The sequence below is a fragment of the Heloderma suspectum genome, chromosome 11 (assembly GCF_057233095.1).
Source record: "Heloderma suspectum isolate Gila_16-S chromosome 11, 16-S_ref, whole genome shotgun sequence".
Taxonomy (NCBI): domain Eukaryota; kingdom Metazoa; phylum Chordata; class Lepidosauria; order Squamata; family Helodermatidae; genus Heloderma; species Heloderma suspectum.
The window spans coordinates 43,002,479-43,017,722 of NC_139468.1; the positions used below are offsets into that span (position 1 = coordinate 43,002,479).

At 47.3% G+C, this 15,244-nt stretch overlaps 2 protein-coding genes across 10 annotated transcripts in view; one reads left to right on the forward strand and one right to left on the reverse strand.

Annotated features, from left to right (window-relative positions):
* Positions 1-8,848, forward strand: part of ADAMTS7 (ADAM metallopeptidase with thrombospondin type 1 motif 7) — a 93,468-nt gene extending 84,620 nt beyond the window's left edge. For all 8 annotated transcript variants that reach the window (XM_084817636.1, XM_084817634.1, XM_084817638.1 and 5 more), the window contains one exon: positions 6,936-8,848. In XM_084817636.1, coding sequence (XP_084673762.1) covers positions 6,936-7,099 — 164 coding nt within the window. In that variant the 3' untranslated portion in view covers positions 7,100-8,848. The remainder of the gene's footprint in view (positions 1-6,935) is intronic.
* A 1,960-nt stretch (positions 8,849-10,808) lies between these two features.
* LOC146337330 (nuclear pore complex protein Nup98-Nup96-like) overlaps positions 10,809-15,244 on the reverse strand; it is a 28,197-nt gene continuing 23,761 nt past the window's right edge. Inside the window, exon 6 of one of the 2 annotated variants that reach the window (XM_084817643.1) lies at positions 10,809-10,896. In XM_084817643.1, the coding sequence (XP_084673769.1) occupies positions 10,853-10,896 (44 nt within the window). In that variant the 3' untranslated portion in view covers positions 10,809-10,852. Of the gene's footprint in view, positions 10,897-10,919; positions 13,400-15,244 lie in introns of those variants that run through there. The other variant, XM_084817645.1, reaches the window with a different exon arrangement.

The following is a 15,244-nucleotide window of genomic DNA, read 5'->3' on the forward strand; positions in this document are numbered from 1 at the left end:
GTAGCCTGCTCAACCTGCATTTCTCCTGCGTATCAGCTACTTTCATCCCACATGTCATCTGCTTTGGCCGGCAGCCTTAAGCACACTGTGAACTTCTCATTTCTGGGGAGCAGGAGAGAGTTCCATTGCTGTAAGCTCAGCTTTGGGCAGCAGTTGGCCAACCAGTGGTGGTTACTTTGGTGGCAAGACTGGACGGGGATGCATTGACCAGCTGGTGGCTTCGGCCTGACCAGCTGCAGGTTGCTGGAAACTCAGCCAGGGCAGTGGCCTATTATTTGTATCACAACAGCATTAATGGCGGCTGCAAATGATTCTCCCAGAGCACAAGACTGGTCCTTGGTAATGCTGTGGCTCTTCAGAAGTGTTTTGAATTGTCGGTTGGGAGCTAGCGGTAGAAGCCTCCCATGAGCCAGAGGTCACAACCTATGAACGTCTGTGTCAGACTGAACTTTTCCTCGTCTTGCAAAGCCGGCATCAGTATTAGGCTGCCTGGCCCAGCATATCCATGCCCTCCCACTCATCCCCAGCCTCTGCCAGTCCATGTAGAGTGGATACTACAGATGCACTAATTCATTATAAGGCAGCTTCCTATCCCAGCTCCACACACAAACCATCACTCAGTGCTGTTCAAACCAGCCCTTGCGGGGCTGGCTGCTCCTTTCTGGAAATCGAGCTTTCACTCTGGTTTGCAATCCCAGCTTACCTTTTTCTGTTGAATCTGGGCCTGGAATGTCCACTGCTGACTTGGTTGTTTCAAGCTAAAAACATAAACCTTTTTGTATTTGTTTTTCAAGGTTGACCGACAGGCCATTCTGTGTTTTGCATGATCAGTTAGTTGCTGCTGCTGTTCAACCATAAGCATTTACTTGAATACTGGAGAAAAATAAACTTCCTGATGTGGGTTTTGTAGCAACAAGGAGAAGTTTAGCCCGTGACAGAGTAGGCAAGCCAAAGGTTTAGAGGTCCTAACCTCTGGCCTGTGGGAGATTTCTTGATGCTAATCTTAATGGAATGGGGGGAGGGGGGGAACCACTGTATGTGCTATTTCTCAGTGGCAAAATAAACTTTTCTGTTAAGCCATTGCTCGTGGAGTACCATTCAAAAACAAAGTCACTGGTGCAGAAAGTAGAAAGAATGTATGAGCCAGCACAGCCTTCCCCAATTTGGTGCCCTCCATATGTGTTGGAATACAATTCCCAGCCTCCCCAGCCAGCATGGGGAATGCTGGTAGTTGTAGTACAACATATTGGAGGGCACCAGGTTGGAGAAGGCTGCCCTAGCGCATCTGTCTGGACAGTCCCCTGGGCCTGTTTTTATTGACCCCCTTCCTAAATGCAGAGAGCATAAGAAGAGCCGTTCCGGCAGCAGGACATGCAACAGCACTCTCCACCCACGTTCTCCAGCAGCTGGTGCACATAGGCATCCTGCCTCTGATCCTGGAGGTAGCATAGAGCCATCAGGACTAGCAGCCATCGATAGCCGGGGGGGGGGACAAGTTGCTGACCTTGGTAACCGAGCAGGTCCATTCCAAGACAGGCAGCCCCTCAGATGGCCCTAGGCCATTTAGGGCTTCAGAAGCTAAACCAACACCTTGAACTGAGCCTGGAACACAACTGGCAACCAGTGCAGATCTTTCAGTACTGGAGCGATGTGATCCTGACACCATGTACCAGTGAGCAGCCCAGCTGCTGCATTTTGCACCAATTGAAGCTTCCAGTTGCTCTTCAAGGGTAGCCTCACATAGAGTATATTTCAGTAGTCTAGCCATGACGTAACCAAAGCATGGATAACAGTTGCCAGATCAACAGTTTTGATGGTGATCCTTCCATTCTGATGCAGAGCCATTAATGAGTTGGGTATGGTTGTTCAGCTAGCTGTGGATTCCGCTAACAGTCTGGATGGTGGAGAAATTTGATTTGCATTTTAATATGAACAAACCTAATTCACATTTCCCAAGCTAATTCACAAACTGGAATGCAATTATCCTTTGTTTCTTTCACTTCTCCAAATTTTGCAATACAGTTCTCTGATCAAAATATGATACAGTACAGTTTTGTACTGATAAAGTACAAGACTGTATGTTAGGGGAAATCGTATACAATAAAAAACTTCACATCAGGGTAAAGTGCTTGCAAAAAAATTATACATATTTTAGTGCAGACTTTAAAGGAAACATTCACATAGTGATGCAGAAATGGGAAGGGAAAAAAGTGAGAACGTTGTAGAAAGCAAAACAGACAGATCTGTCTCTACCTAACAGTATTATTGTCCAGCTTGTGATGATGTTTTCTCCTGGGTGGTCTAAGGATGTGAGAATGCAGACACATGAGGAATGGGAAGCTTTTGTGGTAGACCAATATGTGGTGAGATTGCAAGATATTTATGAGCGCCGAGCCTCAGCAATAACTGAGAGAGCCATCCCTAATGAGCTCATGGTAGAAACGGAGCTCCTTGCCAAAGCATCCAGACTTCATTTGCGCCCACGTGGAGGCTCTACCTTCGGATTCTTATTTTGCATCACTGTCTTTCCCAAGCAGGCCTGAGAAAGCAGAAGGTTAATCTGAGGTCATTCCTCTTTGCACGTAAATGATTAGTGAACCCTGGAGTGGGCGGGGGGGGGGGGGGTTCACCTGCTTTAGTGCCTGAGATAACGGCCTGGAACTGTCAGTGGAAACTCACTCTTGTGCTTCAGGGGATTTATGACCTTGTCAACTGGTGGTCTGGTTATATTTCCATTGCAACCCTTTACTTTGGACGCAAGGAGTGGGGGGAAGATCTTGCAAACTCAGAAGCAAAAGAGTTGTCCAAGCATGAAGTGTGACAATTTGTTGTTTCTTTGATGAGAGGCTCACTCAGTTTTACAACACCAGACTTCCCAAACCATCATGGCTGTTGGCTTGAAAGTTGGTGTGGTATTACGACACAAGACCGTCTCTGTTGGGTATAAGGAGGTGCTTGGCCCTTCACATAGAAAATAAAAACTGGACTAAGATTGTTTTCCAGGGCTTTGGTGGAGTGCCCAGTGTAGTAGATTGGGAGCTGGATTCAAATCCTTGCTGAAGGTCTCTTATTCCCATCTATAAAATGGAATCATTGTGACTGCAAGTTGATGTGAGAGTGTGCCAGATAAGATCCATACACAGAGTGTATTTCTTTATTTATTAAATTTCTATCCCACCTTTCCACTCCAAAATAGTGTGAGGCAGCTAACAATAACATGCAAAATACAGATGTATAATTAAAACATAAAGCAAATAAAAGCAAACCACATTAATAAAAAAGAAATAAACCACACCCACCAGTTAAAACTAAGCTAAAAATTCAAAAGCCTGTCTGAATAAAAGTGCCTTTGCCTACTGGCAGACAGACAACGATGATGCTCACCTGGTCCCCCTTGGCAGGGAGTTCCAGAGACTGGGAGCAGCCACAGAGACACCCCATCTCATATCCCATTGACATATGCCCCCATAGTGGTGGGGCAGAGAGAAGGGTCTCTCACCCAAGGATCTTACAGCCTGGGCAAGCCCATAAGGGAGAGTGCGCTCTTTCACATAGTCTGGTCCCAAGTTGTATAAGGCTTTATCATAACTAGAACTTAGAATTGTGTCCAGAAATGGTCCAGAAGCCAGTGAAACTGTTGTAACAAGGGAGTCATGGGCTCCCTGGAACGGGCCCCAGTCAGGAGTCTGGCTGCAGCATTTGGGGCAAGCTGTTTCTAAGCACGTTTCAAAGGCAGCCCCATGTAGAGCGCATAACAGTAGTCCAAAAGGGTTGTAACTAAGGCATTTGTCACGGTGGCCAGATCCGACCTCTCCAGCAATGGGCAGAGTTGGTGTGCTAGCTGCAGCTATGCAAACGGACACCTGGCCGCTGCTGAAACCTGGGCATCCAGGTCCAGGGCTCAGTCCAGGAGTACACCCAAACTGAGAACCTGAGTAGAATTCCATCCAGCACAGGCTGAGTCCCTATTCCCTGATCTGCCTTTCAACTGACCAGGAACACTTCTGTCTTGTCTAGATTACGCTTCAATTTGTTTGCCATCATCCAGTCCATTACTGACATCAGAGCATGATTTAGACCTAGAACAGCTTCAAGAAAAGGAGAGAGAAAGTTGGGTGTTGTCAGGATACTGGTGGCACCAAACTCTGGACGACCTCTCCAAGTAGTTTCACATTTATGTTAAATAGCATGGAGGACAAGATGGAAACCTGAAGGGCACCGTAGGCCATGGTGTCAAACAGGAGTCCCCCCAGCACCACCTTCTGAAATCTTCCCTCCAAAAAAGACCGGAAGCACCATAAAGCAGTGCCTTCAAGTCCCATCCTAGACAGACAGTCCAGAAGGATACCATGGTTGATGGTTTCACAAACCTCTGAGATGTTCAGCAGAACCAACAGGGGCAGACTCCCCCCGTCCAGTTCCCAACATACACTGTCCACCAAGATGACCAAAGCTACCTGGTCCCATAACCAGACCTGAAGCCAGACTGAGATGGATCTCAATAATAGCCCTCAACCATAAACCCCTGGCTCTGAGCGGCTACCACATGCCCCAGCACCTGGCCCAAGAATGGACCATTATCCTGGAAATTACCGAATACAGTGGGGTTTAGGGCTGTTAGTTCCATGGCCTAATCTGAGTTTGAATGTGTACCCAGTGTGCCAGAGGGTAAAAGTGAAAAGATCACAGACTCAAGATTTGAATTGAAACAAATCAGTTAGTTTATTGATATACAATGCCTAAAAATAATACGATCTTTTGGCAAAAGTTGTTGTTGTTTTTACTGATGCTTATGAGTGGTCAGAAAATTGCATAAGAAAGCAATCAGTAAAATAATAAAGCAATGTAAATGGTTTAAGAATGGCATAACAATAGCATTAGAAATGCATTGACAAAGCAATCAAAGCAATTTGAATAGGGATTCTAGGCCTGCGTCTCTCTCCAAAAACTCCCTCCAGCCCATGTCATAAGTTTCTTGGTTGTTTTAAATTATTCCAGTATGGAAAGCAAAATTCATATCTACTAATCTAAGGCAGTGGGACGCACGTCATGATAAGCCCCCCTGAAAATAAACCACAGTGGGCTGGTTGTTTGCTCACTACCCACATCACTCCCAACAGTCAATCAGGCCCCAGGCTCAATTCCTGGCATCGCCAGCTAAAAGGGTTGCAGAGAGCAGGGCTAGGGAAGACGGGGCCCTCCCTGCCTGGGGCCCTGGAGTGCTGCAGCCAGTCAGAGAAGGCGGCACTAGGCTGGAGGCACAAATGAGGCGCCTTTCTAAGAGAGAGAGTGCACGTTTCCTGCCTCTGCAGGTGGTCCTGTTGATGGCAAGGGGCAGGAACATCCTTGCACGTTATAGGCGCACAGGTCGCCACCCCACCTGATTTACTGATGTGAAAGCGAGGAAGTGATGTTCCCAAAGCCACTCACTAAATCCATGGCTGAGCTGGGATGTGACCCCAAGTCTCTTCCCTCAGCCAGATCCAACGTCTTACCATCCGCAGAGTCACTGCTATCAGCACAAGAACCCTGGCATTTCTCAGGATGCCTTGATCTATTCAAACACCAAATTCTCCTTTGCCTGACCAGGGCGTAGCCATGCACAGTTCCCAGCTCTGCGGCCAATGATTGCCCGGAGCAACCCACCCTGCTGCTGACCTCACCTGGGACTAATCGGGCGCCTCTGGCAACTTGTGTGGGGGGAGTCCTGTTCACCCCCTGAGGGTGACGTGATCCCGCCCTCCTCTGCCTGCTCCCAGCACGACTCCTCTGCAGCCAGCACGGAAACTTCCCACAGCGTATTAGCATAGAGGCAGGACAGAGGCATGCTCGGAGGAGGTGAGCAGCTGACCCACAACTGAAGCAAGAGCCTGGGGAGCCCTCCTGGGTTTAAATCAGGGCCCTTAAGGGGAAGGTCACAGTGAGCCAGCAGGACACGGTTGTGACTGCATTGCCAGGAATGGGACGAGTGGGAGCCTTCCCTTGATCCTGTAAGCTGGCCAGTAGGCTTCTCTCTCCCCCGCCCCACTCCAAGCCCCCCTCTTAATACAAGAGAGTGGTGAGAATTGGCTTGACCTGTCCTTGTGTGCCAATTACGTGGCCTGCAGAGGGTTCAGTGGGGGGTGGGAAGGAGCAGGCGCTGGGGCGGCGGGAAGAGCCACGTCTACAGGTTGAAACGGAGAAGCACAAACCTCTCTTCCTCCTGCCCCAGTCATCCTCTTCATGGGCTGGGCATTTGGGCCATGTTGCCCCAGGAAAGACCAAGGGTGAGCCCCAGCCCTCCCCTTCATCCCCATGATGTGGCTTTCGGTCACCCAGCACTCCCCCCGGGCAGCGTGTCTCCTCCGTGCACCACCAAAGATGCGGCACGGCAACATCCGTGCAGTGGTGCAGCATCTGTTTCACATCCGTAGAGGCCCAGTTAGGTGGAGCCATTTTTACTGGTATTTCAGCCGGGCACGTGGGGGCTGAAGGGAGCTGAGGGTGGGAGTAGCCACATATTCCCAGGGGGAGTCTTGAAGACTTTACCTTGACACAGGGGCAATGGAAATGCAGGCCGGTCCCCGTTTGCAGAGGGGCGTTTTTGTGTGCCACTGAGATCCCCGATAGCTGCTGCTGGGCTATCATCTCTGGTCCATCTCTAGGAAGATATTAGACCAAGTTGCACAATGCAAGGCTTGCAGGCGAATCCACATATATGCTCAGCTGGGGGAATTCCCATATCCATCATTTGCAGTCTTGTAGGAACATCTGTGCCCCGCAAAGGTGGGAGCAGTGAGCATGCCTACAGCATGTTGCTCCCCTGGAGTGGGCCAGCAGGGGCGTTCAGAGAGAGATGTGGTGCAGGGAAAGGAGAGGGGACTCTGGGGTGCAGTGAGAGAGAAGAGAAACGAGGTGGTTTCCAGGTGGCCGACAGCCTTGTGTTCTTTCCCCAGGTTTCGTCTGTGAGCGTGACCGGCTCTCTTTCAGCTTCTGCCAGACGCTGAGGTTGCTGGGAAGGTGCCACCTCCCCACGGTCACCATCCAGTGCTGCCAGACCTGCCGCCAACATAGCCAAGGCCACCAGGATCGTGGGAATGAGCGTGCCTCCCGGAAGTAAAAGCTCCTGTTCCAAGGACGCTTTTGAGGAGGAAGGGGGGGGGGCCTCCAGGGAATGTCCACCATGACAAACCCAGGGCCTTCAGAGGAGGTTGGGCACTGTATGAGGTTTGTGCCTGCTGTATATGATGGCAGCGGTCTCCTTCCTCTCACAGGGTCTTGCATGGTGCTCTTCAGTAAACAGATGGTTTACGTTCGTGGTGCTTAACTATGGTCCTCTCACCAAACTGCACTCAAGGCTACTGAAGGGAAGTCGACAGCCCTCTAGCATACCATTTGCTGCATGCAAGATCACCCATAATGTCCTACAAATGAGCTTTGGAGGAGAAAAGCAGCATGACCACAGAAAATCAATAGCTCTGAGGTGATCTCAGAAATGTCTCTGGTGCTACCATGTGGCTATCATTCAGGTTTCACTTGGTGTTGGCGGGCCAGCACAAAACTCTTGACTAAGTGATTTTTTTTAATTTACAAAAAATCAATTATTTTTATATTTTATAAAAATGAGCATCAAACATTCCAGACTGTGTAGTTTGATCATTGGGTTGCATTATTCTGATGGTAACGATAATTTTCCTCCTTGTCAATGTAAGGAGCTCAAAGTAGCTGAAATTAAATATCCCTCATTTCACGCTTCCTGAGCTGGCTGCAAACTACAGTTCCTAGTGGGACCAAAGCGGTGGTATTAAGAGTTGTTTGATTGGCCTGCAATGGACTCAAGCTGTAATCCTCTACACACGAGCTCCTCTGATCTGCCTGTGATTTCTTTCTCTGGTTAGGGCCAGCCACCTCTTTTCACTAGCCTGCCGTTATTGTTGCACTGAAAATGCCCGCAGCTACCAATAACAGCGTCTGTATTTCTTTGTGACCCAGGAACTGCTTAATATTGGGGCTGCATTTCCAGCATTTTTCATTCATATCAATATCCACATTGGCAAGAATACATGTGAGATAATAAAAAAATGGTTCTTTGCTTTCTGACGTACAATGATAGCGGAGGAATGGCTCAAAGGTGCAAAAGTGATCTTAGGACTTTGCACTGCTTTTAGGTCTAACATTTGTATAATTAAACTTAACTACTAAATTTATTATTCAGGTTATGAACAGAATGGCCAAGTCTTAAAAAACTGAGGCCAGAATCCTTCTGTCATAGATTTAACTTACTGCTTCATGGCTCCTCTGTCTCAATGTTATGTTTCTCCCAAATCTTTTAAAATGGTTATTAATATATGGTGGGCAAAACTACTTTTAAGCCGAGGACAAGTAATGCATTGGCTGTATGTCAAAGTCAGATAGATGTTGTCTCTAGCTGGGCAATACTTAAGTCAAGTGTGCATGCAACATTTGCACACATGCACCCTTCAGTCCTTATTTGCCAGCCGTGGAATTCCCCCAGCAATTCATATCAGATACAAGGGAATTAAAACAAAACTTTTTCCAAGGAGATACAACAGAAGAGTATCATTGTGGTTTTGATTTTATTTAATGGCTGTAGCTCTCAAGTGTGTTAAATTAAATTGCTGTAACAAAGTAAGAGCTGTGGCCTTTATTGTGCTGTTCTTGTTCTGCTTTATACATATCTGTGGTCTGCTTATCTTAGCATGGCTACAATCCACAGGAAATGCACACCGGTGGGAACCCAGGTGCCCCTTGCATTGTCACATCACCTCTGAGCTCCGTCTTCTCCTCCTCCTGCATAGTTCAGCTATTCAGCTATACTTCACATGAGGCTTTCAAGAGAGATCAGCCTGCGGCCTGCCAAAAGTCCTGTTCCAAAGTTGGCTGGCCTCTGCTTTGGACATGATCCAACTTTGCCTGTTGTGTGGAGGACCTCAATAGCCCCTTCCAAGTCTATGATTCTACATGGCACTCCACAGCCTGGGAAATGAACCAGGGCTTGGCAGTGTTGGACATCAGCTGAGGGGGCCCAGAGCCCCCTGATCCTGCTATTTATTATATTTTTAATTTGACCAATAGTAGATATTCTCCAGGCAGATTACAAACAGAATAAAATATAATACAGAAAACTAACCACACAGGAATAAATATTTTAAAAAATACAAAACTCTAAAACGGCTGGGAGAAAAGAAAGGCCTTTGCTTTGTGCCAAAGAGACAACTATGTAAACACCAGGTGAACCCATTTCATAAATGGGATGCCTCAACCGAGAAGACCCTGTCTCTTGTAGCCACCCGCCTAGCTTTCTTTGGCAGGGGCATCTGGAAAAGTGCCTCCAAATATGACCTATGGGACCAACCTAGGGGAGAATACACTCCTTTAGAGACTCTGGGCCCAAGCCGTTTAGGGCTTTAAAGGTCAACACCAACACTTTGAACTGGGCTCAGAAATGGACTGGAAGCCAGTGCAGCTGACAAAGCACTGGTGTCACATGATCGTATCTGCCAGTCCCAGTTAGTAGCCCAGCAGCTCTAGTTTGAACTAACTGAAGTGTCTGAGCCATCTTCAAAGGCAGCCCCACTGACAGTGCATTGCACTAATCTGAGAGGAGGTTACCAGAGCATGGATAACTCTCTGAGCTACCTCTGTCCAGTGAGGGTTGCAGCTGCTTTATAAGCCTATGCTGAGAAAAGGCTATCCTAGGCACTGAGGCCACCTGTGCCTCAAGTAAAAATGATGGATCGAGGAGCGCCCCAAGCTGCACACCTGATCTTCCAGGGTGAGGGCAACTCCTTCCAGAGCAGGTCAAACACCGCTCAGCTGGGCAGACAAACTAGCTGCTAGCAATGCCTCCATCTTGTCTGGATTGATCCTCGTGCATTCATTACCTTGCTGAGGCACGACTCAGGGTATCTGCTGCCTCCCTTGGGTTAGATGAAAAGGAGAGGTAAAGCTGGGTGTCATCTGCATATTGATGACACCGCAGTCCACATCCCCAGATAACCTCCCCCAGCAGGTTTAAGGAAATGTTGAATAGCATGGGGAATAAAACAGCTCTGCAGAACCCTGTGACACAATTGCCACAGAACAGAGCAATCATCCCCCAGCATCGCTCTCTGGAAATGGCCATCCAAGTAAGAAAGGAACCACGGTAAAGCAGTGTCCCCAACCCCCAGCCTGGACAGCTGATCCAGAAGGATACCATGGTCCATAGTATCGACAGCCACTGAGAAGTCCATGAGACCAAATAGGGCCGCACCCCCTCATCTCTCTCTTGGCCAAGGTCATCCCACAGGGCAACCAAGGCAGTCGCCTCTTTGCCATAGCTGCCTCCCCACCTGCCCCCTTCAAGTGCGTGCGTGCGTGGTGACAGGAGCGAGGAGGAGGAGCAGCACCCCTGCCTGCCTTGTCCTCTCCCTCTGGGCAGTAGTGGAGGCTGAGCCCAGAAGAACAGGACAAGCCAGTGGGCAGCAGCAACAGCCAGGAGGAGAAGGGGGGCTGCTCCGGGAAGGGGCAACTGAGGACATCTTGCCCAAGGACTCCCCAGCACCTGGATCTGATGCCGAGGTGAGGAGCACACGTTCTCATGTCTGAGCGCTAAGCATACCTGGAGGGCAATGTATTAAATGCATAAGTAGGGCAGCTCATGCGGCGGCTCCCTGGGCAGCTATCAATCATCGCAGCAACATTCCAGCCAAGCTGAATACCTTCGGGCACCCCTTAATGTTCCATTAATGTTCCAAATTCCAACCATCAAAGTGGATTAAATTGATGGCTATGGCCCTCTTCAGACGAGGTTTTCATCATGCACTCGTGATTGGTCACTCACAGACGTTTGCAGGTCCTTTTCATGACGTCAATCTCCAGGGCCTCTTCTGTCATTTTTAAGCTTTATTCCGCCTTTTAAAAAAATCGCCAAAAATGCAGTAAGAAATATAAATTGCGCAATATCGCAGCACCATCTATTGGCTGTATAAATGAAATATATGGAACTTGCCCACAAAGGAAATAGCCCCAAAGCGGGGGGGGGGGGAGCACGTGTATTGTGAGGATCATAATCCCACAAGGGCTCTGGAAGACAAAACTCCGGTAAGGGTGCAAGATTTTTGCTTCAATGTAGAGAAGCTCCAAGTGTGTGTGAGAAAGAGCTCAATAATACTTTGCTGGGCTATAGAAAAGGATTAACACATATGAAGAGCCATGCTGGATCAGACCAAACACCTCTCTGTCCCCCACAGTATCCTGTTCCCTGCAGTGGCCAACCAGATGTGCCTCTGGAGCCATCATTTGTAGCCCCTGATAACTTTATGCTCCTCCATGAATGTTCTATTCCCCCATTAAATTCCTCGACATTTGCGACTATTACTATGTCAGATCGTAGAGAATTCCACAGTTTAACTCTGCACAGCATGAAGAAGTACTTCTTTTTATATGTCCTGAATTTAGCTTCACTGGGTGAACCACTGGGTTCTAGTATTGTGAGGAAGAAAAATTTGCTCTCTACTTTCTCCACACTGCACATACATTTTGACACCTCTAACATGTTCCTCCTCCACTCTTTTTTTTTAACTAAAAAGCCACAAAGCTTAGTTTTAAAGGAGATACAGTGGTCATAACAGAAACGAGGTGGAATCGAGAGAACCAGTGGGATAAGGTTATCTTTGGAGACAAAGTCTATGGAAGACAGAGAAAGGGCATACCAGGGATGGTGTCAAGAGATTGTAGTGTCAAACTAGAAAACTCAGAAAAGCAGATTCCCCACAGAATTGCTGTGAGTTGCAATACTAGGCCCTCAAAGTTTTTTTTTTTTATTATTGCTGGGAACATAAGAATCGGGGTGATCTTGAGGTGGAGAATAAAATCAGGGAGGCATTCAAAGAAGAAAATGTGGTAGTAACAAGTAACTTCAATAAACAGGGTACAAGTGTTAAATGAAATAAAAAGGTTTCCCTTTTTAAAGATGTCATAATTGTCTATAGAAATGGCAAAGATGATAGTTTCCAAAATTCTCATGTTTGCAAGATGGAAATGAGATGTAAACTCAATGTCAAAAATACATTTGATATAATATCACTACACTACGTCTGTATATTTTTTCCTGGGTAGGGGAAGGAATTTAAAGTGCCTATAAAACAGGACACAAAGTTTCACTAACTCCAACCCAAACCTTCACACAGCAACCAGGGGGAATCTTCACGACAACAGAATGAGAAGTGTATTATCCGGATTTTCATGGAATCGGCTTTGGTCCGTCAGGGATACATGAAGCAAGCCAAGCCAAGTGTACTGTACCTTTAAAATCCCGTTTTCATAGGTCACACAGTGCTGCAGAGGAACATACTTCTGGGTTTGGGGGGGGGTAGAATGGAATGTTATCAACCTGGCAGGGGCTGCTCAACCAATGAGAGACGCTTGTTTCCCACCCCTGTCCAGGCTCCCCACTTTTGCATGAAGAAGCCAAAGTCCCTAATTCTCCAGTACAGCATCAGAAGGCTCCCTATGGGAACAGGCCACCACCCCAATTTCACCCCGCTCCAGCAACCTGTTGTGGAGTTATTGCTCCCACCCCATTTTCCCCCATGTGCACACTTTTGCCTTGGGAAGCTAAAATCTCTGGTTCTCAAGTGCAGCATATGAAGGCTCCCCCTAAGACTGCCCCATTTTGCCCCATTCCAGCAAACTTATTGCTTCCACCCCCCACTCCCCTTTCTCCTTCTCTGGGCACTTTCTTCCTGCTTGCAATGACAGGCTCCCAAGATCTTGCCAGATTGGAGAGGTGACTTTACATAACATCAAAGAAGTGACTTTACACAATATTGGAGATGCAATTTAACACAACAATGGAGAAATGAAGTAATGAAAACATCAGAGAAGTGCATCATCTTGGAGGCTAATAACTGGCGAAATGGGAGCACAGGGTGATTGTGGAGGCTGGAAAGGCTCAGTGAGGTCACGGCCAGGTGAAAGACACACTCCTGGGCAGGGCTATCATGCTGAAGTAAATGTGGAGGGTGGGGGCGCACAGCACCAGAAGCACGGAGAACCCAAATTAAAGAAATAAGACAGAGTAAAAGTAGTCTCAGAAAATCTGGCTTTTCCACTGGAAAACTCCAGGGTGGCTGCAGGTTGGCCAGGATGTCATCGCTGGCAACAACCTTGAAATGCTCCCAATTCACAGCAAATCCGCCATGAAGACAGCCCCCAGCCTGATTTTGGAAGATAATTCTTTCCAGTGGTCTTGGGCACAACCCACTGGAAGTTCTTTGGCAAAAGACCCATTGAAATAAATGGAAGCTGCAGAAGAGCGCTCCACCACCCTTGTGCGGCCACTGTCCATTTCAGCTGTGCTTGCTGTGCTGGAGAGCCTCCTGCAGGCGGCACCCCTTCTCTGCTCAACACGTTGCTGGAAAAAATGGCACCATCATTTGTTCGTGAGATTATTTTCCAGAAATTAGTTTCCTGTAAACACTGAGTCACATCTGGTCACTATGGTGACTGATAGTACTTTTGTTTTCCTTAATCATCAAGTTCTTATTAATTTTGCAGAACACACACAAGTAAGACAGTCAAAAAGCAAAGGTGGCCCTGTTGGCCATAAGGGAAAAACAAGACAAAATCCATATTGGGGTAACACATTTTGTAGGCAATTCAGTGTTACAAAATAGCGTTCAAGCTTTTGACTTCTGGAGAACTCTTCATCAGGCAAGATGATAAACCAAGTAAACATGGGGTGGGGGTGGAGAGAGAGAGATTGAGAGAGTGGCTGGTATTCAAGCCATGGAGTCTGCATTTAGTTCTGAGTATCAGCTGAATTTTATATTTTAAAAAATGGTGGATCAAGCACTTGTTGCAGCCATCCTAGCAGCCTTCGAGACAGTCCTAGGTGCAACCTGAAACGATCACAACATGATAGAGGCTAATTTGGACTGTCTGCAGCCTCCACCCACTTCATGCAGCCTCCATCAGCCACATTTTTTCTTCCTCACCCTTTATTTATTTGTATATTTGTTTATTTTGCTTTGTTTTGATCTTGCCTGATAAACAGTTCTGGAGGTCTCAAGAACTTGCACCCCAACTAGATTCTCAGAACAAAAGAGACCAAGAGGGTGCTGGTGGTTTAACCTGCTAATTTATCTGACGTGAGAATGCTTCAGGATTGGACCATATATCCTGCCAGGCCTATGGACCGGCCAATTTGTAGGTTTCCTTACCATTTGCCTGGCCATGTTGATGACCTGGAAGTCAGGAAGCCTGTTCGCAGGTTTGCCTACTTGCATGAGGGCAACTCCTAGTAATTCAGTTATGGTAGATCACACACAGGCCAAGAACTTTACTTACAATAAGGACGGGTAGCTAACATACTACTTCCAGGATCCTTTCGCTCCTGGCTGCCATAAACAAGACTCCTGGTTTCCCACAACAAAGACATATTCGACAAGGTGCAAGGTGATGATGCCAACAAAATACGCAGGCTGGCTGAGCTTCTCAGTAACAAATGAGTTCCAGAAGTTTAGAGCTAGCGGATAGGAGGGTTTCATGGCATATTACTTTCAGTTGCTGCTGTCAACGCTTCCATGTTAACACTGCAATCCTATACAAGATGCACGTTTACTCAAATGTAACTCCCACTGAATTTAACAGGGCTTACTCCCAAGAAACTGGGTATAGCACTGTAGCATGTTTCTATTGTTCTTGTTGAAAGGTGATGACAGCATAATCCTATGCTTACCTACTCAAAGATAAGTCCCACTGAGTTGACTGGCACTTACTCCCAAGTAAGTGTGCACAGGATTGTGCACAGGAGATTACAGCGCTGCTGCTGCATCCGGGGTAGTGTGAGGTCGGAGGACAGACAGCAGTCCAGCTTTTAATAGCCTGAAAAGGCCCAGAGACAGGCAGGCTTGGATTCTCAGATACGTTGACTGACAATAAAGTTTCCTGTCTCTTCCCCATGCCCCATACCACACTGAGGTCCCCGAACCCTCTGGAACAGCTTGGGCGGGGGACTTGCCTGGCTGCAGGACCAGACGTGGATGGGATAGTTTCCTTCTGTGAACGTCTTTATTTATTTATTTATTTATTTATTTATTATTTGAAGCATTTTACTCCGCTCTTCAGCAAAAACATCTCCCAGAGCAGCTTATGTATAACCAATAAAACGAGACAGTTGCTGCCCACAGGCTTACAATCTAAAAGACATGGTTCAAAAGGAAGAGGGGGAGGGAAAGCAAAAAAAATAAAATTCAGG